The following is a 26,194-nucleotide window of genomic DNA, read 5'->3' on the forward strand; positions in this document are numbered from 1 at the left end:
GATGACAAAAGGAACGTGGGGTCATCCTCATCCTCACTGGGGCTCTCAGAGTCGGAGGCAATCTGGGCATATGCCTCCTCGGCCGAGAACACCCGGCGGGCCATGGGTGTGTGTGTGTATGTGCGTGCGTGTAAACCTTTATTCTATGTGCGTGTGTGTGGGGGCACGGGTGTTCACGTACTAAAAGTCCAGGCAAAAAAAATGGGCAAGTGTTAGAAAAAAAAAAAAAAAAGTTCAAACTTGCTGATCAGCGGTTCAACGCTGATCAGCGGTCGGTGGGGTGGTGGGGCGGTGGGGCGGGCGATGCGCTAACAGTGGACGGACGCTAAAAAGTGCCGGCCAGTCAGCGCACGCAGAAAAAAAAAAGTGGTGGGGGGGGGGGCTGGTGGGGGGGGGGGGGGCTGGTGGTGAGGGGGGGGCTGGTGGTGGGGGGGATGCGGGGGGGGCAAGTGGCAGGGGGGTCTGGGGTCTGGTAGCTGAAAAAAAAAAGTTTGGAATAAATGTGATTTTTTTTTTTTTTTTTTTTTTTCTAACTTTTCCCTTCTATCCCTGCCTAAAGGTGCCTCTCCCTCACTGACCCTAACCTACCTGGGTGGCGATGGGTGCAGGAGGGTGATGGATGGCGATTAGGGGGACACAGGAGCTGGTGCTGGACGATGCTGCCGGGTGCTCGTGCAGAACAGGAAGAGGAGGGGAGAGAGGAGCGCAGGAAGTTTGAATCTCGCGCCTCTCTCCCCTGCACCAATCAGCACCCTGGACAGCGGCGTTCAGCACCAGGGCCAGCTCCGCCTCTGCAAATCCTCGGACTGCGATTGGTGGTGTAAAATTACGCCACCGATCGCAGTCTTTTTCCGGTTCATCGGGTCACAGGACACCCGAATGGACCGGAAACGCAGAAAACCGCAGGTCTGAATTGACCTGCGGTTTTCTGCGATCGTCGATGCGGGGGGGTCAAATGACCCCCCCCCCTGCATTGTTACAGGATGCCGGCTGAATGATTTCAGCCGGCATCCCGTTCCGATTAACCCCCGCGGCGCCGGCATCGCTATTTAAAGCCATGACGTACCGGTACGTCATGTGTCCTTAAGGACTCGGGAAACATGCCGTACCGGTACGTCATGTGTCCTTAAGGGGTTAAGTAAACAGGTGATGGTCAGCCGGCACTCCGTTCAAGAAGCATGGTGCACGAGTCCGAGACAAGAGTCCCACCAGTATAAGCAAAAGAAGAGACCGACACTCACTTTGTCTTCTGATAATTCAATCTCTTTATTCGTCACATATAAGGTATTCTGTGACGCGCGTTTCGGCTCTGATGCGAGCCTTTCTCAAACAGATAGTATACAGAAATGAAACAGTGTACACGGTTTAAATAGACCGCCTAAGCGGAAATGACATCAGGTAGCCATGGTAATCAATCAAACAAACAAAGTGAAACAAAAAACCAGAAACACGTGAGAAGCAACCCAACTGCAGCAGCATCAATCAAAATAGTAATAATTGAAGATCATGCGGAGTTCTTTAAATGGTCATGGCGACTTGTAATTCAGATGATGCGGTTGGGGGTTCCTCACGTTTTCTGAAAGAATACATAAAAAGACAAATTCAAGGTTATAATATACATATAAAACGGGGCTTGGAAAATTACAGGAAGCTATTCAAATCATACTCCTGGTTTAACCCCATGGGTTCCAATGTCTGTAGTGTGTGACTCCAGTAGGATTCACGTTTTTTCAACATCTTGATCCGATTCCCCCCTCTACGGGGTTGTGCCACCTGCTCAATTATTTGGAAGCGCAATTGCGCAATATTATGTTTGCAGCGATCAAAGTGGTAAGGAACCGGTAAAAGCAAGTTATTTTTCCTTATAGTGGACTTATGTTTGGAGAAGCGATCTTTCATTCGCATAGATGTTTCACCTATGTATAAAAGTCCACAAGGGCACTTTAGTAAGTATATAATGAAACTGCTGTTACATGTGAACAGACCCCTAACTGGGAATCGCTTGCCTGTGTGAGGGTGTGTGAAATATTCCCCTTTAATTACACTTGAACAATGTATACACCCAGGCAAGGAAACGTGCCCTTTCTAGGAGTTGATAGAGTCTGACGCTTCTCAGTTTGAGCACTGCCCACATCGGCCCTTACCACCATGTCGCGAATATTTTTATTGCGTTTATAGCATATTAAAGGAGGGCTCTTAAATTCCCCAATGGAGGGGTATGCTCAGGACAAAATATTCCAATGTCTAGAAAAAATGCAGCGACATTTATTAACCCATGGGTGAAACTTGGTAATAAATGGAACACGCAGCCCCCTTGACTCCTGTTTAGGGGTCAAGGAGGTAACCTTACTCCTCTCATTACCTAGCAGTGCAGTGGGATAGCCTCTATTCTCAAATCTCATAGACCTTTCATCAAGGCGTTTTTCTTTCACATCAACATCGGATACAATCCTACGCACCCTCTGGCCTCAATCTCAGTGCTGGTCAAATTGGGGTGCCTGAACTTCGGATCTGCCTGGTCGGAAGACCTGAGCTCAGACAACCCCTGTCGGACAGCACTGATATAGGCTTCTACCACAGGTTCATTGATAGTAGGTGTGAAATTGCTCTTCTGAAATAAATTGCTGTCCGACGGGGGTTGTCTGAGCTCAGGTCTTCCGACCAGGGAGATCCGAAGTTCAGGCACCCCAATTTGACCAGCACTGAGATTGAGGCCCTTGATGCACTTAGATCTGACCCCACCCTTGTTCTGAAACCAGCAGATAAGGGTGGAGCGGTCGTAGTTATGGATACCAACAAATATGTTAATGGAATCATGCGACAATTAGGGGACCCACAAGTATACAGAGTCTTTGATTCTGACCCCAGATTCAAAATAGCTGCTATCATTCGCAATTGCTTGAGGGATGCTATGGTTGCTGGCATCATCGATGGGGGACTGTGGGAATTTCTTGAGGTGGCACATCCAGTCACTCCTGTGATTTTATGTGCTGCCCAAGATTCTCAAGACCCTCATGGATCCCCCGGGACGTCCCATCGTCTCGTGGTCTGAGTCCATCTCCAGCAACGTAGCTATCTTTCTCGACAAAGTATTGCAGGAATTTTCCATTGGGGGGGTCCTCTTACATACAGGATACATCAGATTTTCTTGTTAAATTACAGGACACCGATGTGTCGCATGAGTCTTCTTTGATATTAGCATCATTTGATGTAACTTCACTGTACACATCTATAGTACATGAAAGTGGTATCCAGGCGGTTAAGAAAATGTTATTGACATCATCATATACCCCTCATGCTTCCGAGTTCATAATTGCTTTGCTCAACATTGTTCTTCATCACAACTGTTTTCTTTTTCAAGATGTGTTTTACTTGCAGCAGCGTGGTGTGGCCACCAACACCTTTCTGTGTTAGAACAGTTCTCATCCGAGGAGAATGGTTCAGTCACTCCCGTTCTCCCAGTTCCTCAGAGTAAAACGTATTGTGTCTGACGAACAGGTGTCTAACGCGACCCTTGAGTCCATGGCCAATAGATTTCGTAACCGGGGATACCTGAAACGACTATTGGATGAGCACATGGACAGGGTTCGCGGTTTAGATCGGGGTGAACTACTGTCACAGCGGAAAACGGTTCAGAAAACTGACAGGATTCCATTTGTGTCAGTTTATAGTGAACTTAGCCCCCAGATCAACAAGGTACTTGGGAAACATTGGGACCTCCTGGGCTCTTGTTTTAAGGAGATTCCGGAGTTCCAATGTCCACCAGTGTTCTCCTATCGGGGCTCAAGGAATCTACGAGACCAGTTGGTTAGAGCCGACATAGGCTCAAAGGGGTCTTCTAGACAAACTGATTTGACACAGCCCGGTTTGGGATGTTTTCCCTGCCTGGTGTGCGTTAACTGCAGATATATCCGAAAAGGGAAAACATTTGTGCACCCCAGCACAGGCGAGTCTCACAACATCTTGTTTCATCTCACATGTAACTCAAGTTATGTTATTTATGTGTTATCATGCCCGTGTAACCTGCTTTACGTGGGTGAAACGACGGCCGACCTTAAAACCCGGTTGAACAACCATCGTCTGAGTATCCGGAAAAAGCGTTTGGATCTACCGGTATCCAAGCATTTCTCTGAGGCTAGACATAAGGAGAGTGATTTGAAGTGTTGGATCCTCGACCATATACCTCAGCCCAGACGTGGGGGTGATAGGTCGAAGATACTCAAGCGCAGGGAACTAAGCTGGATCCATAGATTGGACAGTTTAAGACCAAAAGGGTTAAATATAGAATTCAATTTTGGTGATGTGGTATGAGGGGAGACTTGCCTCCTCTGATCGTCGGGTTACTGTTCAGTGTCTTGTGTACACACTAGGAAAGTATATTTATCTATTTCAAGAATCTTTTGATTTACAGTATAAAATATATATTTTTTTTTCTCTTTTTATTCACAGATCATTTTTTTCACAGATCACTTATATTCAGCACTCTGTGGGTAGGAGCATGTGGATGAAGTGGACGCAGCATCATATGCGGGGGTTTTATTCCTATGGGCTATGCTTTTGTATTATCATTATGTATTCATTTGTATTCTATATATTCGCACATTTTGTATTGCCGGACCCGGCTAACACCTTGGGACCCATGTATACATTCTGTCACATCAGCCTTGAAAATGGAGGCTAGATGAAGGGTCCTTTTTTTGTTTTCACCATTTCCAGTTGAGGAGGGAGAGCACGTGCTTGTCCTGTTCTTCAGCTGAGAATGGGGAGAAAAGGACCCCTCACTATCAGTAGGTGTAGTAGAGGTTGTACACCCACTTGACTTTCATCATTATAACCTGATAGGTAGGTTAGGGGTTGTCATATAAAATTATAGCACTGAATAAAGCTCTAGTAGGGATAGTGATTGATGTGAATATACTTCAGTAATCTGTGTAGAGTTTGCAGAATGAAAAGGAAAATAATATTAGTAACCAAAAGGTAGTGGCAGGGGCGTAGCTAGATGATCATGGGCCCTGGTACAAGAGTTCAGCTTGGGGGGGCCCCCCTTTCCTCAGTGCTTTGTGGCCAGGGGCAGGGAAGCACATCCCCTTTGTGCTGCCTAAGGCAAAAAATGAAATGGCATCCCCCCCCATGCCAAATTCTTGACCTAACCCCTTCCCTCCAGCCAGAGGGGTAAACTTTACCAGCATGGACTTTCTATTATACTGGTGTCTTCTTATGTGGCACAAGGGTCTTTGGGCCCGGTAGCGACTGCTACCTCTGCACCCCCTATAGCTACGCCCCTGGGTAGTGGAGAGATCTAAGAAAGAAAACGAAACCTGATTAAATCAATGGTCTAATAGGCAGTAAGTTATTTAGCATAATTCCATCACCTCTCTTTCCAGTAGAAGCCTCCTAACCAGTTACCCCATTAAAAGGTAAATAAAAGATATATACATATTCAACAGTATGTGCACACTATATGTCACAAATCTCATATGATGGGAAAAGAAGATCTATAAACCCAGTAATTTTTATGGTTTTGACCTTCTTTCTGGCGCTCACATTTGTTTTGTGTTCTTTATAATATACAGATTTATGTTTCTTGTTTTCAGAGGAGAAAAATGTCCCTGAGCAAGAGGTGCAGAAAAGTCACATTGAGGATCCAAATAAAGGAAATGCTGACAAAGGTAAGTTATCACTTAATTTACGGAGGGGCATGTAATGCACCTTCATATGATCACATACTTGCCTGTCCACACTGCCTCGCTGAGCCCACGGATCTGCAGTGCCGCCAGCATCTGCTTACCAGGACAACCAGACTGAGCTGCAGGGCGGTCCGGTCTAATGACGTGCAGGGATGTCAGACCAATCGGGATAAGCTCTGGCGTCATGTGCACACTGGCGTCACTTTTGCGTCAGGTGGCACATCTGACTAATCAGCATCCAGGCTGACATCCAATGTTTGTTTATGGCGGGGTTTTTAACCTGTAGAGGACCGGTGCCGTACATGTACGGCTCTGTGATCGGGGCGGAGGGGTGCAGGAGATGCGCCTGCCCAATCTACGGCAGGGGTCCAGCAGTCACTGATAGCTGGACCACTGCTGCATGCGGCGGCATTTGTGAAATCGCTGATGCCGGCACATTAACCCTTGATGTGCCGCGGTCAGTGCTGATCGCGGCACATGCAATGTCCTTGCGGGTATCGGAGCTTCCATCAGGTTCCTTACTGCTGTGACGGGGACCCAATGGCAGGAAAGGCAGCCCAATGCCTTCCTTAGGCATCGTGGCTACCTTTCGTGAGAGCTTGTGAGATACAGCCCCCTGGATCTCACAGGCAAACAGGCTGTAAGTGTATTACAGTCTGTAATACACTTGCAGCCAATGCATCATAATACAGAAGTATTGTGATGCGCTGTGAAAGGGATAAGACCCCCAAAACGTTGAAGTCCCAGAGTGGGACTAAAAATGGTGTATTAACTCCTTAAGGACACAGCCTTATTTCACCAGTGTCAATTTAAGGGGTGATAACTTTGAAACGCTTTGACTTATCCAGGCCGTTCTGAGATTGTTTTTTCGTCACATATTGTACTTCATGACACTGATAAAATGAAGTGAAAAAAAATATCACATGACCTAACCCCTCAGGTAAACACCGGAGGGGAAAAAAAAAAAAAAAAAAAACTGTCAGCCATTGCCTGTCATCTTACATCACAAAAAGTGTAATAGCAAGCAATCAAAAAGTCATGTACACCCTTAAATAGTACCAATCAAACAATCATCTCATCCCTAAAAAAAATGATACTCTACATAAGAAAAAAATGTTAATTTTTTTTTTTTAAAACTACGGCTTTAAGAATGTGATGACACAAAAAAATCTTTTTTTTTACAAAAAATGCTTTAATATGTAAAAATGAAACAACAAAAACCAAAAAAGTAGTCCTATTTGGTATTGTCACGTCCATAACAACCTGCTTTATAAAAATACCACATGATCTAACCTGTCAGATGAATGTTGAAAATAACAAAAAATAAAAACTGTGCCAAAACGGCTATTTTTTTTGTTACCTTACCTCACAAAAAGTGTAATATGGAGTGTCACGAAACAGCCCTGAGCGTGCAGTCCAGCGGGCCACGTGACTAATAACTCAGACAATTTGAAAGACCATTTTCCTTCCTTTTATATTTCGGTTGTGCGTTTAAGTGTATGGACATCTTATTTCGTGCTAGATTTGGTTACTGGTGTTGTGCTTTTAAATGTATTATTTTTTCCCTTTGTTGTAAGGATTGGAATGGCCTGGTTGAAATGCAATTGTATGCTAATTACTGTGTACCTCACCTCTCCAGGGGTGTGTAATCTGAGGTTGTAAGAAGGCCATCTGTATGCAAATCCGATGGTCTGATTCAAGCCTGGACATGTCTAGGGTTACATAAGGCTTGCAGTGTGTGTATAAATGCATGTGTCCAAGACCCTAAATAAATCAGTCAGTCCCTGTTTCAAGTCATACAGCAACGTCTGGTGAGTGATTCCAGGGCGCCACACATTGTACCAAGAAGGCCGGGCCACTCGGCAGTCGGGCTGATCTCCAACGTGGGTGCCCCATCCCCTCCGCAGACGTCCGAGACCTCACCAACCAGGGGGTCAGATAGGAGCAGGACCGCAGGCGGACACACCATTCCGTCACATGGAGCAACCAAAAATCATATGTATCCTTAAATAGTACTAACAAAACTGCCACCTTATCCCGTAGTTTCTAAGATGGGGTCACTTTTTTGGAGTTTCTACTCTAGGGGTGCATCAGGGGGGCTTTAAATGGGACATGGGGTAAAAAAAAACAGTCCAGCAAAATCTGCCTCCCAAAAACCATATGGCATTCCTTTCCTTCTGCGCAATGCCGTGTGCCCGTACAGCTGTTTACGACCACATATGGGGTGTTTCTGTAAACTACAGAATCGGGGCCATAAATAATGAGTTTTGCTTGGCTGTTAACCCTTGCTTTGTAATTGGAAAAAATTGATTTAAAATGGAAAATGTGCCAAAAAAGTGAAATTTTGAAATTTCATCTCTGATTTACATTAATTCTTGTGGAATACCTAAAGGGTTAACAGTTTGTAAAATCAGTTTTGAATACCTTGAGGGGTATAGTTTCTAAAATTGGGTCATTTTTGGGTGGTTTCTATTATGTAAGCCTAGAAGTTTAAAAGATTTGCTTTTAAACTTCTTAGCCTTCTGACATCCCCAAAAATTGGCATTCACAAAATGGTCTAACCATGTAGTAGACATATGGGGAATGTAAAGTAATAACTATTTTTGGAGGTATTACTATCTATTATAAAAGTAGAGAAATTCAAACTTGCTAATTTTTTTTTAAAAGAATATGTTGTAAATTTTGCCTATTTTAATTTATTTTTTTACTCCATTTTATCACTGTCATCAAGTACAATATGTGACGAGAAAACAATCTCAGAACGGCCTGGATAAGTAAAAGCATTTCAAAGTTATCACCACATAAAGTGACACATTAAAGATTTGCAAAAAATGGCCTGGTCCTTAAGGTGAAATCTGTCAGGGGTTAAACAGGCAAGCTGCTGGTCAGTTACCTGTGATTAATCTATACCCCTCACTAGCTTTTCTGTATGTTGTGGATTTCTGGACCTTACACCCGTTTTTTGTCTTTGACTATGCCTTTGCCTGCCGAGGGTGTTCTGATGTGATATCCTGGTATTGACCCTGCAAGGTATTGACTCTGTTCCTGGTACTGACATTACTCAGTACCTGCCTTACTTTTCTTTGTCCATTATTCTGCCCCATGCACTTAGCAGTGAAGGGAACGCTGCTCAGTTGGGGGCCACCTTTTTGGACATATTATTCAAGTTAGTAGGGACAGTGGTGGGTTGGAGACTAGAGGATGAACTGATCCTTAACCGGATGTGACACACTTAAGCATAAAACGATGACACATAAGAAGATCCTTAATGGGCATATCCAAAATAATCTCTGACAGCCTCTGCTGTAGCTTAAAATTAAAACCCATCATATACCCTTCCTCTGGCACCATTCTCTGTGGTGCTCCTCCAGTACTCCTTACTGTTTGTTTACAAAGAGCAGCGGTGACATGCGAGCATACTGTACATGACTGCTGCAACCAGCAACTGTCCTCAGCCTTCTACAGTGGAGGGCAGTGGCTGCAGCAGTCAGATGCAGCACCTGGTTGAGTATAGGATATTTTTTTTTGAGGCTAATGTAGGGGTTGTCCAAGATTTTTTATGATCTCAGAAAACCTCTTTAAGAACTTTCTACAACACACATCTTTTATATGAAAAATCACCTTAAAAGGAGATGTGCTGCTGACAATATGAAACTGTATGAGGATGAAAGATCATACAAATGATTGCTTTAGACCAAAAGCTCTGATCAAAATGTAATATTGTTGGTGCTTGTTAACCACCTCCCGACCGCCTAACGCAGGGATGCGTCCTGCGGGCGGCCGGGTTATTCCTCCTTCACGCGAGAGCTGAGATTTCGCGTGAACGCGTGCGCATTCACAGCGACGCGCAGCTGAGAAGTTGATCTACAGCCTGCCAGCAGCGATCATTCGCTGGCAGGCTGTAGATGCGATTTATTTTATTTTTAACCCCAAAAAGGTATATTAGACGCTGTTTTGTTAACAGCGTCTAATATACTTGCTACCTGGTCCTCTGGTGGTCCCTTTTTGCTTGGATCGACCACCAGAGGACACAGGCAGCTCTGTAAGTAGCACCAATCACCACACTACACTACAAACCCCACCCCTGTCACTTATTAACCCCTGATCACCCCATATAGACTCCCTGATCACCCCCCTGTCATTGATCACCCCCTGTAAGGCTCCATTCAGACGTCCGTATGTGTTTTGCGGAACCGCAAAACACGGACACCGGCAATGTTCTTTCCGCATTTTGCGGATCCGCACATTGCCAGAACTATATAGAAAATGCCTTTTCTTGTCCGCAATTGCGGACAAGAATAGGACATGTTCTATAGGCTCTACAAAAAACGCAGTGTTCGCCCGATCACGCCTGATCTTGTGCGCACACTTGCGTTCAGTCCGCCCCACCGCAGTGACATCAATTATTTTTTTTTCTGATCACTGCAAAAACACAGTAAAATCGCTGCGGCGCTATAAAGATCACTTTTCAGAGGCATGGCGAGTTCATAGAAGATTATTATTTTTTTGGCACAAGTTAGCTTTAGATTTCTATTTTTTTTTTTTTCATTTTTTTTTCTTACAAAGTCTCATTCCATTAACTTGTGACAAAAAATAAAATCTTACATGAACTCCCCATACCCCTCACGGAATCCAAATGCGTAAAAATGCCCTGTGAAATCCCATGCTGGGTGAGAGAAATATCTCTGTAAATTGACAACTTTGTATAAAGAAAATTAAAAAGTTGTCATTTACAGAGATATTTCTCTCACCTAGCATGGGTACATGTAAAAATATACCCCAAAACACATTGCCCTACTTCTTCTGAGTACAGCGATACCACATGTGACACTTTTTTGCAGCCTAGGTGCGCAAAGGGGCCCAAATTCCAATGAGTATCTTTTAGGATTTCACATGGCATTTTTACGCATTTGGATTCCAAACTACTTCTCGCTTTAGGGCCCCTAAAATGCAAGGGCAGTATAAATACCCCACAAGTGTCCCCATTTTGGAAAGAAGACACGACAAGGTTTTCCGTGAGGGGTATGGTGAGTTCATGTAAAATTTTATTTTTTGTCACAAGTTAGTGGAATATGAGACTTTGTAAGAAAAAATAAATAAATTAATAAATCGTCATGTTCCGCTAACTTGTGACAAAAAATAAAAACTTCCATGAACTCACTATGCCCATCAGCGAACACCTTTCCGAAATGGGGTCATTTGTGGGGTGTTTCTACTGTCTGAGCATTGTAGAACCTCAGGAAACATGACAGGTGCTCAGAAAATCAAAGTGCGTAAATAATTTTTTTTGCACCATAGTTTGTAAACGTTTTAACTTTTACCCAAACCAATAAATATACACTTATTGCATTTTTCTTTTCCAAAGACATGTAGAACAATACATTTACAGAAAAATTTATATAGAAATGTAGTTTTATTTTAAAAATTTTACAACAGAAAGTGAAAAATGTCATTTTTTTGCAAAAATTTCAGTCATTTTCGATTAATATAAAAAAAATGTCAGCAGCAATGAAATACCACCAAAGGAAAGCTCTATTAGTGAGAAGAAAAGGAGGTAAAATTCATTTGGGTGGTAAGTTGTATGACCGAGCAAACTGTGAAAGTAGTGTAGTGCAGAATTGTAAAGTGGTCTGGTCATTAAGGGGGTTTAAGCTAGGGGGGCTGAGCTGGTTAAAGTGAAGATTTCTGCTAGCAATAATAGGCCCATAAACATCTGCACAAGTTAAACGTATTATAACTTATTATGGGATGTTATGGACTCCTCCCTCAGACAGTTACATACAGGTGGAGCCAAATCCATGACTGGCATTTCATCTTTTTATTAAAACTGAAGATTTCAGCAAAAATTATTGCGGTATTACTGGATCCTTTCAATGTGTTATAATCTTAACACTTTTCTACCTTTTGTTGCAAACTTAGATGATGTGACCACTTCTAATCATGAAGAAATACATTTACCAGAAGAAAATGTCAAGAAAAAATCCACTGAAAAAGGTATAACATAGTAACATAATAACATAGTTTGTAAGGCTGAAAAAATCCCTACAACCTGTTACCCTGCAAGTTGATCCAGAGGAAGGCAAAAAAAAAAAAAACCCTGTTAGAAACCAATTTTCCTCATTTAAGGGGACTCCAATCAGGCAATTGGAATAACTCCCTGGATCAATCTAATAACTATAACCTGTAATATTACTTAGTGGAGTAATAACTTCAGCTCATCAGAGCCAGTACATTTGAATACTGTACAGAGGTCCTGCGGATGTTTCATCTGAAGTCGATTCGCTCATCCCTAATTATTACACTCCTGAAATACATCCAGGCCCCTATTGAACTCTTTTTTTAGTCAATTAATCACCACCTCCTCAGGCCTTTTGATACAACCCATGATCTTATTGGCCTTGGCAGCAGCTGTCTGACACTGGTTTCTACAGTTTAATTTGCTGTCCACTAAAGTTCCTTTTCCAAGTCGGTGTTAGGGCGCATGCACATGACCGTTGTTTTGCGGTCCGTTTTTCACTGCTCTGTTCCGTATCAGAGTTTTTTTTTGCGGACCCGTTGACTTGAATAGGGCCTTGGACCGTGATTTGCAGACAATAGGACATGCACTACTTTTTTGAGGAACAGCCATGTGGACAAACTGAAACAGAATGCACACGGAGTAACTTCTGTATTTTCTACAGCCCCATTGAAGTGAATGGTTCTGCATACAATCCGGAAACTCCCCCGGAATGGAAACTGAAAGAAAATACGTTTGTATGCATGAGCCCTTAGTATGTACTGGTGACTTCCATTATTCCTTCCTATGTGCATAACAACATCATTTAATAAAGATATTGAAGACAATAGTTCCCATTACTGACCCCCGTGGTACCCACTGGTGACAGTGACCTAATCTGAGTGTGTACTGTTAATAACCACCCTCTGTTTTCTATCACTGAGCCAGTTATTTCCCACATACATGTTCTCCCAGTCTAGGCATTCTCATCTTTTTATATAAAAAAATTAATGGACACTGAAAGAAAATACGTACATCTGCATAAGCCCTTACACCTACAGGCTCTGGTCTCTCTGCAACCACCACGCCCTCTTCACTTTTAGGCATGATGACATTCTCACTGCCTGGTCCTGTCAAGCAAAGTGGAGATGGTATGGTAGTTGCAGAGACTCTCCCAGTACATATGGCACAGCAGGAAGGGGTTAAAAACTATCTTCAGTGTAAAGAACAATGGAGTCCTGGAAGTCATGATATGGCCCCATAATGCCCTGATTAAACAGGGTAAGTGCTGCTGAAAATATGCAAACTGTATGGGAACGATTCATCATGCCAATGATTTCTTCATTCAAATGGACTACACAAGCCCAGATCAACATTTAATATCGTTGGTGCTTGTTTAGGCTAGGTCTACACGACGACATTTGTTGCGCGACAAAAAGTCGTTCTACAGGGCGCAACACTTGTCGCGCAACATTTTGTTGCACTAATGTCGCGCGACAATTTTTATAATGGCAGTCTATGGTGTCGCACTGCGACATGCGACATGCTGCGACTGCAACACGACAGTCGCAGAAAAATCCATCTCGAATGGATTTTCTGCGACAGTCGCAGCATGTCACATGTTGCAGTGCGACACCATAGACTGCAATTATAAAAATTGTCGCGCGACATTAGTGTAACAAAATGTCGCGCGACAAATGTCGTTGTGTATACCTAGCCTTAGAGGAAGATTATCTGCTCGCGTAACCTTCCTAGATTTATCGCAAGGTACAAAACTCATTAAAAGGGTTGTCTGCTTATCCTACATTGATGACCTAACCCAAGGATGTTATCAATATCAGATCTATGGGTTCAAACTGCCAACGCCCCTGCCGATCAGCTGCATGAAGACAATGCAGCACTCATGCGAGCACTGTGTTCTCACTATTTACCTGCTTGCTGTAGACATTTCAGCAGGACGGCTCAAACAGGTAACCAGTGAGGAGAACACAGCACTCGCATAAGTGATGTGTTCTCTTCATACAGCTGATCAGTGGAGGTGCTGGCAGTCGGGCCCCCGCCAATCTGATATTTATGACCTATCATGAGGATGGGTCATTAACCCTTTCATGACCAAAGGTCATTGATGCCCCAGTGTCCAGGTCAAAATTTACAAATCTGACATGCGTCACTTTAAGTGGTAATAGCTTTGGAACACTTTTACTTATCCACGCCATTCTGAGATTGTTTTCTCGTGACACATTGTACTTCATGACAGTCATAAATTTGAGTCAATATATATATCACCTTTATTTATGAAAAAAATCCAAAATTTACCCCAAAAATTGAAAAAATTTGCAATTTTCTAAATTTCAATTTCTCTGCTTCTAAAACAAAGTGATACCTCATAAAATATTTATTACAAAACATTCCCCACATGTCTACTTTATGTTGACATCATTTTGGAAATGTTATTTTATTTTTTTAGGACATTACAAGGCGTTTAGAAGCAATTCTTAAAAATTTTAAGAATTTCTAAAACCCACTTTTTAAGGACTAGTTCAGGTCTGAAGTCACTTTGTGGGGCTTACATAGTGGAAACCCCCCATAAATGACCCCATTGTAGAAACTACACCCCTCAAGTTACTTAAACCCAATTTTACAAACGTTATTAACCCTTTAGGTGTTCCACAAGAATTCAAGGAAAATGGAGATGAAATTTCAAAATTTCACTTTTTTAGCAGATTTTCTATTTTATTACTTTAACACATTAAGGGTTAACAGCCAAACAAAACTCAATATTTATTACTCTGATTCTGCGGTTTACAGAAACACCCCACATGTGGTCGGAAACTGATGTAAGGGCGCATGGCAGGGCGCAGAAGGAAAGGAACACCGTATGGTTTTTGGAAGGCAGATTTTGCTGGATTGGTTTTCTGAACGCCATGTGTTTTTTATTTTTCTACCGATCGTCTTGTGCAGGGGCTCATTTTTTGCAGAAAGAGTTGAGGTTTTTATTGGTACAATTTTTGGGTACATAGGATTTTTTTGATCATTCACTATTACACTTTATGGGACAAGGTGGCCAAAAAATTGTCTGTTTTAGAATATTTTTTTTTTTTTTACAGCGTTCATCTGAGGGGTTAGGTCATGTAACAGTTTTATAGAGCAGATCGTTACGGACGTGGCTATACACAATATGTATACTTTCTTATTTATTTAAGTTTTACACAATAATAGCATTTCTGAAACCAAAAAAATGATGTTTTAGTGTCTCCATAGTCTGAGAGCCATAGCTTTTTTATTTTTTGGGCGATTGTCTTAACCACCTCCGGACCGCCTAACGCAGATGTGCGGTCCGGAGGTGGCAGCCCTGCGCACGACGACGCATATACGCGTCATCTCGCGAGGGCCGGGATTTCCTGTGAACGCGCGCACACAGGCGCGCGCGCTCACAGGAACGGAAGGTAAGCGAGTGGATCTCCAGCCTGCCAGCGGCGATCGCTCGCTGGCAGGCTGGAGATCCGAATTTTTTAACCCCTAACAGGTATATTAGACGCTGTTTTCATAACAGCGTCTAATATACCTCCTACCTGGTCCTCTGGTGGTCCCTTTTTGTTAGGATCGACCACCAGAGGACTCAGGTAGCTCAGTACAGTCGCACCAAACACCACACTACACCCCCCCGTCACTTATTAACCCCTTATAAACCCATGATCACCCCATATAAACTCCCTGATCACCCCCCTGTCATTAATCACCGCCCTGTCATTGATCACCCCCCTGTCAGGCTCCGTTCAGACATCCGTATGATTTTTACGGATCCACGGATACATGGATCGGATCCGCAAAAAGCATACGGACGTCTGAATGGAGCCTTACAGGGGGGTGATCAATGACAGGCGGGTGATCACCCATATACACTCCCTGATCACCCCCTGTCATTGATCACCCCCCTGTCATTGATCACCCCCCTGTAAGGCTCTATTCAGACGTCCGCATGATTTTTACGGATACATGGATCGGATCCGCAAAACACATGCGGACGTCTGAATGGAGCCTTACAGGGGGTGATCAATGACAGGCGGGTGATCACCCATATACACTCTCTGATCACCCCCCTGTCATTGATCACCCCCCTGTAAGGCTCCATTCAGACGTCCGCATGTGTTTTGTGGATCCTATCCATGGATCCGTAAAAATCATGCGGATGTCTGAATGGAGCCTTACAGGGGGGGTGATCAGTGACAGGGGGGTGATCACCCTGATCACCCCCTGTCATTGATAACCCCCCTGTAAGGCTCCATTCAGACGTCCGCATGTGTTTTGTGGATCCGATCCATGGATCCGTAAAAAATCATGCGGATGTCTGAATGGAGCCTTACAGGGGGGGTGATCATTGACAGGGGGGTGATCACCCTGATGACCCCCTGTCATTGATAACCCCCCTGTAAGGCTCCATTCAGACGTCCGCATGTGTTTTGCGGATCCGATCCATGGATCCGTAAAAATTATACGGACGTCTGAATGGAGCCTTACAGGGGGGTGATCAATGACAGGGGGGTGATCAGGGAGTCTATATGGGTGATCACCCCCCTGTCATTGATCACCCCCCCCCCCCCTGGTAAGGCTCCATTCAGACATTTTTTTGGGCACAAGTTAGCGGAAATTTTTTGTTTGTTTTTGTTTTTTCTTACTAAGTCTCATATTCTACTAACTTGTGTCAAAAAATAAAATCTCACATGGACGCACCATACCCCTCACGGAATCCAAATGCGTAAACATTTTTAGACATTTATATTCCAGACTTCTTCTCACGCTTTAGGGCCCCTAAAAAGCCAGGGCAGTATAAATACCCCACATGTGACCCCATTTCGGAAAGAAGACACCCCAAGGTATTCCGTGAGGGGCATATTGAGTCCATGAAAGATTGAAATTTTTGTCCTACGTTAGCGGAAAGTGAGACTTTGTGAGAAAAAAACAAAAAAAAAATCAATATCCGCTAACTTATGCAAAAAAATAAAAAATTCTAGGAACTCGCCATGCCCCTCATTGAATACCTTGGGGTGTCTTCTTTCCAAAGTGGGGTCACTTGTGGGGTATTTATACTGCCCTGGCTTTTTAGGGGCCCGAAAGTGTGAGAAGAAGTCTGGGATCCAAATGTCTAAAAATGCCCTCCTAAAAGGAATTTGGGCCCCTTTGCGCATCTAGGCTGCAAAAAAGTGTCACACATGTGGTATCGCCGTACTCAGGAGAAGTTGGGGAATGTGTTTTGGGGTGTCATTTTACATATACCCATGCTGGATGAGAGAAATATCTTGGCAAAAGACAACTTTTCCCATTTTTTTTTATACAAAGTTGGCATTTGACCAAGATATTTTTCTCACCCAGCATGGGTATATGTAAAATGACACCCCAAAACACATTCCCCAACTTCTCCTGAGTACGGCGATACCAGATGTGTCACACTTTTTTGCTGCCAAGGTGGGCAAAGGGGCACATATTCCAAAGTGCACCTTTTGGATTTCACCGGTCATTTTTTACACATTTTGATTGCAAAGTTCTTCTCACACATTTGGGCCCCTAAATTGCCAGGGCAGTATAACTACCCCACAAGTGACCCCATTTTGGAAAGAAGACACCCCAAGGTATTCTGTGAGGGGCATGGTGAGTTCCTAGAATTTTTTATTTTTTGTCGCAAGTTAGTGGAATATGAGACTTTGTAAGAAAAAAAAGAAAAAATAAAATCATCATCATTTTCCGCTAACTTGTGACAAAAAATAAAAAGTTCTATGAACTCACTATGCCCATCAGCGAATACCTTAGGGTGTCTACTTTCCGAAATGGGGTCATTTGTGGGGGTTTTCTACTGTTTGGGCATTGTAGAACCTCAGGAATCATGACAGGTGCTCAGAAAGTCAGAGCTGTTTCAAAAAGCGGAAATTCACATTTTTGTACCATAGTTTGTAAATGCTATAACTTTTACCCAAACCATTTTTCTTTTTTTGCCCAAACATTTTTTTTTATCAAAGACATGTAGAACAATAAATTTGGCGAAAAATTTATATATGGATGTCGTTTTTTTTGCAAAATTTTACAGCTGAAAGTGAAAAATGTCATTTTTTTGCAAAAAAATCGTTACATTTTGATTAATAACAAAAAAAGTAAAAATGTCAGCAGCAATAAAATACCACCAAATGAAAGCTCTATTAGTGAGAAGAAAAGGAGGTAAAATTCATTTGGGTGGTAAGTTGCATGACCGAGCGATAAACGGTGAAAGGAGTGTAGTGCCGAAGTATAAAAAGGGCTCTGGTCATGAAGGGGGTTTCACCTAGCGGGGCTGAAGTGGTTAAATATGGGCTCATTTTTTGCGGAATGAGGTAACTGTTTGATTGGTACTATTTTGGGGTATATATGCCTTTTTTGATCGCTTGGTGTTACACTTTTTGTGATGTAAGGTAACAAAAATGGCTTATTTTTTTACAGTTTTTATTTTTTATGGTGTTTATTATTATTTTTTTTTATTATTTTCACTTTTTTTTTTTCAGTTCCCTCTTGGATCTTGACGATCCAGTGGGGCTGATGGTTGTACTATACTTTGCAATGCTCTTGCATTGCAAAGTATAATACAATCAGATGCCTGTAGGTGGCAGCATCGGACGTCTATACCATGGCAACCGGACGCCTTTGCAAAGCGTCCAGTTGCCATGGCAACCATCGGGCGCTGTGAACGAAGCAGCCCTGATGGTTGAGAGAGAGGGAGCCCCCTCCCTCTATTAACCCCATGGATGCCGCTACTGCGGCATCTATAGGGTTACAGCAGTGTCAGCATAGAGCTGACACACGCTGCTGATGGCGGCGGCTCAGGAATCGGGGGGGGGGGGGGCAGGATAAGAAGATGGACAAGGGGGCACAGATCGGGGCAGGAGGGGGCGGACCGCATCGGAGGCAGGACAAGAACAAGAAGGGGGCACAGATCGTGGGCTTCAAGGGGGCACAGATCGGGGGCTTCAGGACACATTACCGATTTCAGGCTCTGATCTGCAGAGCACAGATCAGAGCCTAAAACCGGCATTTTAACGCTGCCATTGCAATATTAAAAATGCACGGCGACATCCAGATGGTAGGGCACCTCTGGACCACATGCTTTGACCACCTCTGGAGATACAGTAAGATGTTTCCTGCTTTCATCTGAATGTTGCCCCTAGAGTCTGGGAAAAGGACATTTGGTGGCATGACCTAATATATACCGCTGTTGCCATTCTGTCCATGGTACCTACCACAGAGTGCTCCTCTTGATAAGGGTGACCTTGTCCGGAACCTGCCCCTTACCTACACACCCTGTAAATCCAGACATGCCATGTTTCACCAAAAAAGGCTCCTATGGGGACCAAACAATACAGCAGGCAGTTGTGGTGTACGTGAGCTAGTTAGATAGATAACTTCTCCTAAAAAAGGAGTGCAAGCTGATATTACACCATAACAGCCGGTTGCTGGGACTGTGCTGCAGTGGCAGACCCGGCCAGCTAGCCAAATGGGGGTTAAATACCTTTCCTAGTGCTCCTGGATTGCTGCCCTCAGGTTTGTTCACATGTCCAAATCTTGCCCATGTAACTGACATCACATTCTGCGTTGAACACCATAGTTATCAGATGCCTAGGAACGGAGATAAGGTTACCTGAATATGGCAATCTGTCATTGGTGTGCTGAAAGAAATGGGCATTTCTAGCAATGAGATATTGACAAAAGAGGACAACAGATTATATAGTGCAAGGATCAACTGATGATATTGATCCTTATTTGTTAAAAGGATTAAGTAGATAAAGTTACATAAGTTGGATCATGGCACTAGTAGGGAGTAAGCCAACATGTGACTTATGTATGTTATGGTGTAAGGTGGTGACATGGGGGGCATGTACTCGCGCTTTGAAGGGGGAGATGTGTTTATGGGATTTTATGAAGATTGGGGTTAAGATATACTTTTTCAAAGAAAACATCCATAGTTGAATTTTACAGCACCAGTACTGTATACACTATATAAGCACATACACTTCGGTCTCTGACACTGATCATTTTATTTCTAATTATTTTACAGACAAAAAAACCTGCTTCCAGGATCTTCTCAAAAAGATTGAATTTCAGAGTTACCAGACATCCAAGCTTACACTAAATGATGTTCTTGATATTGGTGCTGAATGCTTGAGACCAGGAGTTTCTCCTAAGGAAAATGTGGCTTGGTATTTTATAAGAAAATTGATGTCATTGCATGAGGAGGCAAGGAATATCTGTACGATAGGTACCAAAGAAGAAATGAGCAGGGATCACATGTTAATGCTGGATATGGACAGTGACCTGTCAGATGGTATCCACCCATTAGACTTGCAATGTGTTATCTTGCATTGCTCAAATCATTTCCTTCAGCAAGAGATGATATCAAAAATGTCCATGTGTCAGTTTTCTGTCCCTCTGCTATTGCCAGCCAATGATGGTCCAGACTACACCTTTATGTTGTGGGCAATGAGGGGAATTGTGAAGAAATGGAGACCCCAACACCTGGCACATAGCAAAGGATTTCAGGAGGAAAACTTGGTGAAAATTTCCATGCCAACGTTTTCATTTGTGAGATTAGGAAAGTGCAGACTTTCTAAGTCAAAAATCCTAAACCAGATTTTAAGTTCAACACAACATTGTCAAGACATCTTTGTCCATCGAGACATGGAAGGTGGAAATGTGGAAAGGACTATATCATTGGGGCTAGTGGAGATATCCTGGTATTTTCCTGCTGGTAAAGGCATCTTTACCAAGCCTGTTGCTTTTACAAACCTTCGTGGGGAGTTGGAGAGCAACTTGAAGCCATTCAACTTCCTAGCAAATATATCTTCAGTTGTTGTCATCTTTGTTGAAACTATCAGTAAGACTCAATGTGAGTTATTAATGAAATATAAACCCTCCACATATCTCTTCATTATTACTCCTGAAGAGCAAGTGAGCAGAAAAGAAAGTGAAAAGATGATAGAATCTGTGATGTCCATGACTGACCTAAAGAAGGACAATGTCTTAGTGATCTCAAAATCCACAAATGAAGCAACAGCTGTTAAAATGATTCGCTCAGCTCTGCTGAAGTTGGAGAAGGAAAATGCTAATTACCTCAGTGTAGAAGACATGGCTCATATAGCAGTAATGCAAAAGATCTATGTGGATGAAAATACAGTGGAATGTCAAGCTGCGGAAAAACACGCCAGAGCCATAACTGAGGAGATCTGCGATGTTGTCAAGTATAAAGGAAAAACAATGAAACTGCAAATGCAACTTCTGAAAGACCTGTCAATCCTAGAAAAGGAACTTTGTCAGATGAAAAAACAACAAAATAGAAATGGGGAAAACTACAAATCTGAGCTGAGAAGAAAATGTAATGAGATAAGGAGAAAACAGTGGGAATGCGATATGCCAAAAGGAATTAGCAGTTTTATAGAAGGGATCAAAACAAAAAATAGATTAGAAAAGTTTTATTTTTTAAGTTGGTTAAAATATTATTTGGACTTGGCAGCAAGGGAAATGCTCACATCTTTACAAGAGAAATACAAAGAGAAATATTCTCAGGCCAGTGACTCCAAAGAGCTGATGGAGATCGATCAAAAGATATCCGACAGTTCATTGGGAATAGAGCATTTCCTGAGAGAGGTATCTCAGTTTTATGAGGTATGGCATGTCATGGGGGGAAAAAACAATGAACCTATAGAATATAACCATCTCCCTGAAATAGCATGTGATCTTCTGCTTGATGGCTACCCACTGGAATTGATTGATGGAGATGCATCCAGGATTCCTGTGCGGTGGGTAACAGATGTTCTCAATAAAGTGCACTCCAAGACAGGCGGCAGAAGCAAGATAAAGGTAATAACCGTGCTGGGAGTTCAAAGTACGGGGAAGTCCACTCTTCTGAACACCATGTTTGGTCTACAGTTTCCAGTGGCCAGTGGACGATGCACACGAGGAGCTTTCATGACTCTTATTAAAGTGAAGGAGAATTTCCAGGGGGAACTCGGATGTGAATTTCTTCTAGTAATTGACACTGAAGGGTTAAAAGCTCCCGAATTGGATTCTCTGGAGGGCAGTTATGAACATGACAATGAGTTGGCCACTCTAGTGGTTGGGTTAAGTGACATCACTGTAATCAATATTGCCATGGAAAATATAACAGAAATGAAAGATATTTTACAGATTGTGGTCCATGCATTTCTCAGAATGAAAGAAATTGGGAAGAAGCCCAATTGCCAGTTTGTTCATCAAAATGTGAGTGACGTGTCTGCTCCTGTAATGAACATGAGAGACAGAAACAAACTGCTGGAACAACTAAATGAAATGACCAAAACTGTGGCAACCATAGAGAAGAAGCCTCAGTATAAGGTGTTTTCTGATGTTATGGAATATGATTCCGAGGAACACCATTGGTACATCCCTAGTCTTTGGCAGGGTATACCGCCAATGGCTCCTGTCAGCGCTGGCTACAGCGAACATATTACTGAATTGAAGCAAAATTTACTAAAATTGATTAAACAAAACCAAAAAAGGGCACATAACCTAAAGCAATTTGCTAAGTGGATGGGAGACTTATGGAATGCAGTCAAACATGAGAACTTTATATTCAGCTTCAGAAATAGCTTGGTAGCCAGTGCTTACAACAAACTGTCTATGAAATATTCTGAATTAGAGTGGAAATTCAGCAAATTGATCCATGAATGGTTCACTGATACTGAAACCATTATCAAGAACCAATCTGAAGAAACTTTGGAAGAAAAAGGTAACGAATGTTGTATAAGGCTACAAAATATCATTGCAACAGAGCAGCAAAAAATGATAACATGGCTGGAGGATTATTTCAAACAAGAGAAAGATTGTGTTCACTTAATAAAATACAAAGAAGACTTTATAATCAGTGTAAAGATGCTTGGAGAAAACCTTGGAAGGTCCTCTCATGACAAGTACAACATAGCGATTCAAATTCAAAAACAGCAACATAAGATAAAAAGAGCATGCAAGCAGTATATTAAGGAGATTGAACACAAAGTTTCCAGCCTTATGGAAGAATGCAGGAAGAAACAACATAAACTGGACAATGCTATGTTAGAAGTGGAGTTTGAGACCATGTGGCAAGAAACGGTCAAAGAGTTAGGGGTGAAATCGCTCATAAAACGTAATATTGAGAAAGACATGCTGCTTCAGCTCACAAAGACCATGAGAGACAAGGGATCAGCAGTTAATGAAAAACTAAATCAAATACAGCACTTGCCAAGACCTAAGACAGAGAATACTGACAGAAAAAGAGCAGGAATTTTGACATTATTCAAATGTGCATATACATGGTGGAAAGGAAATACACCAAATTCACACAAGTATGAGTATACCTCTCAATATATACATGACAAATGCTGTAAATATTCTGAAGAGCAAGCCCAGAAACATGCTGATTATGATGACACCTACTGTAAACAACTGCTGAACATGATTGATGACATTCTAATTAAGGAAGGGAATATCCCAGCTGAACTTGAGCTAGAAATAAAATTGAAAATTTTAGGACATGCTGCTGCTGATTTCCAGGTGATGCATAATAATTTTATCAGAAAGAATGACCCTCATTCACAGCTGGAAACATTGAAATCTGAATACTTTAGCACATTTATGAATGTATTTAAAGAGAAGAATGAAAATCAGGATCTCGCCAAACGCATATGTGATACATGTCTAAAGCCAGCAATAATTGACCACATCATTCGAAATCTAGGCATTGAACTCGTAGACGACATCATGAGGTCTGAAGGATCTGAAACCTACACCTCCCGAACATTGTTCCAGTACACTGTTCTCTTAAATCTTCTGGAAGAAAATGTTTTTGGAAAATATGTACAATACTCAAAAAACTATGAAGAATTTGTGAAAAAATGGATATTGAAATACATTAAAACGAAATATAAAAACTTCAGCGCAATAGGAATTAAGATCTTGTCAGCAATCACAGAAAAGATCAGATATTTCTTCAACAATCCTAACATGTGGAATAATTCAAAGAATGTGGAAGAGTTCCTTACTTCCTTCAAAAAGAAATTAACCAGTGATCTGGTATTACCACAGGAAAAGATGATGGCAATCATTTTCAAAAACTCAGCAAATATAAAAGAATTTATTAGAAATCTGAACAATTTCTTGACTGACACAATAGAAGATATCAAATCAGAAATTGAATCTCTGAGTGTGGATGTCATTCTTTCCAGAGTAACAGTGAAACCTCAAGACGAACTATTCAAGAAGGTGTTTGGATGTGGAAAGCAGTGTCCATTCTGCAAGGTCCCTTGTGAAGCTGGAGGTGACGACCACAAAGACCATTTTGCCTCTGTCCATCGACCTAAAGGATTAGGAACGTACAGATGGATAGACACATCTATGCTTAGCCATGACATTTGCACTACTGGTGTCAGTGGAAATGGAACATTTCAGAATAGTGATACAAATGAAATACCTCATCCCTATAAGCAATATAAAGAAGTGTATCCTGACTGGAATATTCAGCCTGATCCCAGCATTGAAGCCTCTGATTACTGGAAATTTGTTCTTAAAGAGTTCAATGAGCAATTTGCAAGAGAGTATGATGCCAAACCTGCCGATTATCCGAAGGAATGGAACAGTCTGACCAAGAATATGGCAATGGAAAGTCTCAAGAAAACCTTCAATATGCAGTAATGAATGAACAGGAACATGTGAAAAGTGCTGAATCCACTTCTGTGAAGGTTATGTCTTGCATTTAATAAGGCTCCGACCTCATGCTGGCTTTGTATAGCATGTAACAGGTCAGAAGTGCCCTTAACAAAATGTTTCACTATAACAATAAGTTCAGATATGTAACCACACAGCTTTATCCTGTATCAGCTACACACATCCACATCTTAAATACTACATGGAGTATTATGGAAAAGAAAAAGGTTTTATGTTAAGATATACTGTAGCAAATAAAGTGTAGTAAAATAGAAATAGTGATGTCTAACTGATGGTGCCATTTCCTGTCTTCCTAAGCAGTAATAGTAAAAGATCACTTTATTCTTACATAAAAAAAATAAAATAAAAAAAAGTTCCTTTCACACCTAACCTTTCTGTATATTTGCAGAACACATTGGGAATGCTCTGAACGTGCATTTCAAATGTGTCCGTAGCCCATAAGACTAACGTATGCATTTGTATGGTATGTATCATTACCTTGTTAATCCTTGTATTGAGAAGTACATTTGACTTTGTGCGATCCTCTTGTATCAAAAAGCAAACAAAATAAATCAATAAAAAATATACTGTGTGGTATATAAACTAGCAGTATAAGTCAGGAGCATTTCAGGAAACAAAACAATAACCTGTGTGTGCAGAATGCTGGTGAAAACGAGATTCAGACAGAGCCAATATCCTATATAGCTTACCTCTAAGTACAGTCTCTGTGTACCTTCTGTTTACATGCCACCTCTTTATGTACTTTCTCTCTACATACTTTCTCTCTGCATATCTTGTCTCGATATACCTTCTCTTTACATACCTTTTCCCATATCATTACCATGACGGCCACAAGGAGATGACCTCTGTGGGGGGCAGAAAACAGAGAAGAGGTTAAATTGCCCCCTCCCACCACCACACCCCAGTGTTCCTGTCCCCACTGTGGCCAGGGTCAGAGAAGTCTCCCTGCGGACTGGCAGGGAGATTAAGATGGGAAATTTGAATTGTTTCCTACACCCCTTTTTATTTTTATTCTTCTCCAGGAGGGTCCGAGGATGGTCTCCTGGTTTACCTGAAGCTCAATCGGAGCTCCCCCAGTCCGCCGGCGGCCACGTGCTTATGCTGGGCTGGGGGGGTATCGGGAGGGCTCGCTCTGGCTGGTCTGGAGCCTGCTCCCAGGCCGCAACTTCCTCCTCCTCCCCGGTGGGTCGAGCTATGCGGCGGCCGGCGTGTGCGCACGCCGACGTCTGTGACGTCACTTCCGGGTTCAGTCATGTGACGCAACCCGGAAGCAAAGCGCAGAAGGCAGAGCTGTTTGAATAAAAGGCGGGACGGCCACGCAACGCTGATCTGAGGTCTAAGTACCGTGTATATCGTTCCTACTACCAGAGTATGTCAGGTCCCGATCTGCAAACTGCTATGGAGCCTGATGCTCCCTCTCTGTCAACTGTAAGTATCCCTTTTGGGGGTCCGCTTATTGATTCTATTGAAGTTTCTCCATGGGCCTTTTTACTGATGCCTCTATTCCATATTTATTTAATTTCAGGCTAAAGAGGCTCAAAAAAAGGTTAAAAAACCTTCTCGCTGCATTTCTTGTGCTAAAAGATTGCCTGAAGAATATGGAAAGAAGCTATGTAAAGAATGCATTTCTGATGTGATCCAGCAGGAGCAACCCTCCCTTATGGATAGTATTAGATCCGTGGTTCAGGAAGAACTTAGGGCCGCTAGAGCCGCTCCATCTGATTCCCAAGGTCAGCCCTCTCGCAAACGTCCGTGTTCTAAG

The 26,194-nt window shown here is 42.4% G+C and overlaps 1 protein-coding gene across 1 annotated transcript; it reads left to right on the forward strand.

The window, feature by feature from the left end:
* The first annotated feature begins 3,435 nt into the window (after nucleotides 1-3,435).
* On the forward strand, nucleotides 3,436-24,691 carry LOC122931479 (interferon-induced very large GTPase 1-like). Its single transcript, XM_044285543.1, has 4 exons — nucleotides 3,436-4,150; nucleotides 5,595-5,669; nucleotides 11,607-11,681; nucleotides 19,757-24,691. The coding sequence occupies exons 1-4, from the start codon at nucleotides 3,436-3,438 to the stop codon at nucleotides 24,397-24,399; spliced, it is 5,508 nt and encodes a 1,835-aa protein (XP_044141478.1). The 3' UTR covers nucleotides 24,400-24,691.
* The last annotated feature ends 1,503 nt before the right edge of the window (nucleotides 24,692-26,194 follow it).

The sequence above is a fragment of the Bufo gargarizans genome, chromosome 3 (assembly GCF_014858855.1).
Source record: "Bufo gargarizans isolate SCDJY-AF-19 chromosome 3, ASM1485885v1, whole genome shotgun sequence".
Taxonomy (NCBI): domain Eukaryota; kingdom Metazoa; phylum Chordata; class Amphibia; order Anura; family Bufonidae; genus Bufo; species Bufo gargarizans.

What these genes read in the sequence shown, in the direction of transcription:
- LOC122931479 (XM_044285543.1), top strand. Translation starts at nt 3,436, where the DNA reads ATGGTTCAGTCACTCCCGTTCTCCCAGTTCCTCAGAGTAAAACGTATT. An exon ending in TGAGGCTAGACATAAGGAGA is followed by an intron (nt 4,151 to 5,594) that starts GTGATTTGAAGT and finishes TCTTGTTTTCAG; the next exon opens with AGGAGAAAAATGTCCCTGAG. An exon ending in TAAAGGAAATGCTGACAAAG is followed by an intron (nt 5,670 to 11,606) that starts GTAAGTTATCAC and finishes TTGCAAACTTAG; the next exon opens with ATGATGTGACCACTTCTAAT.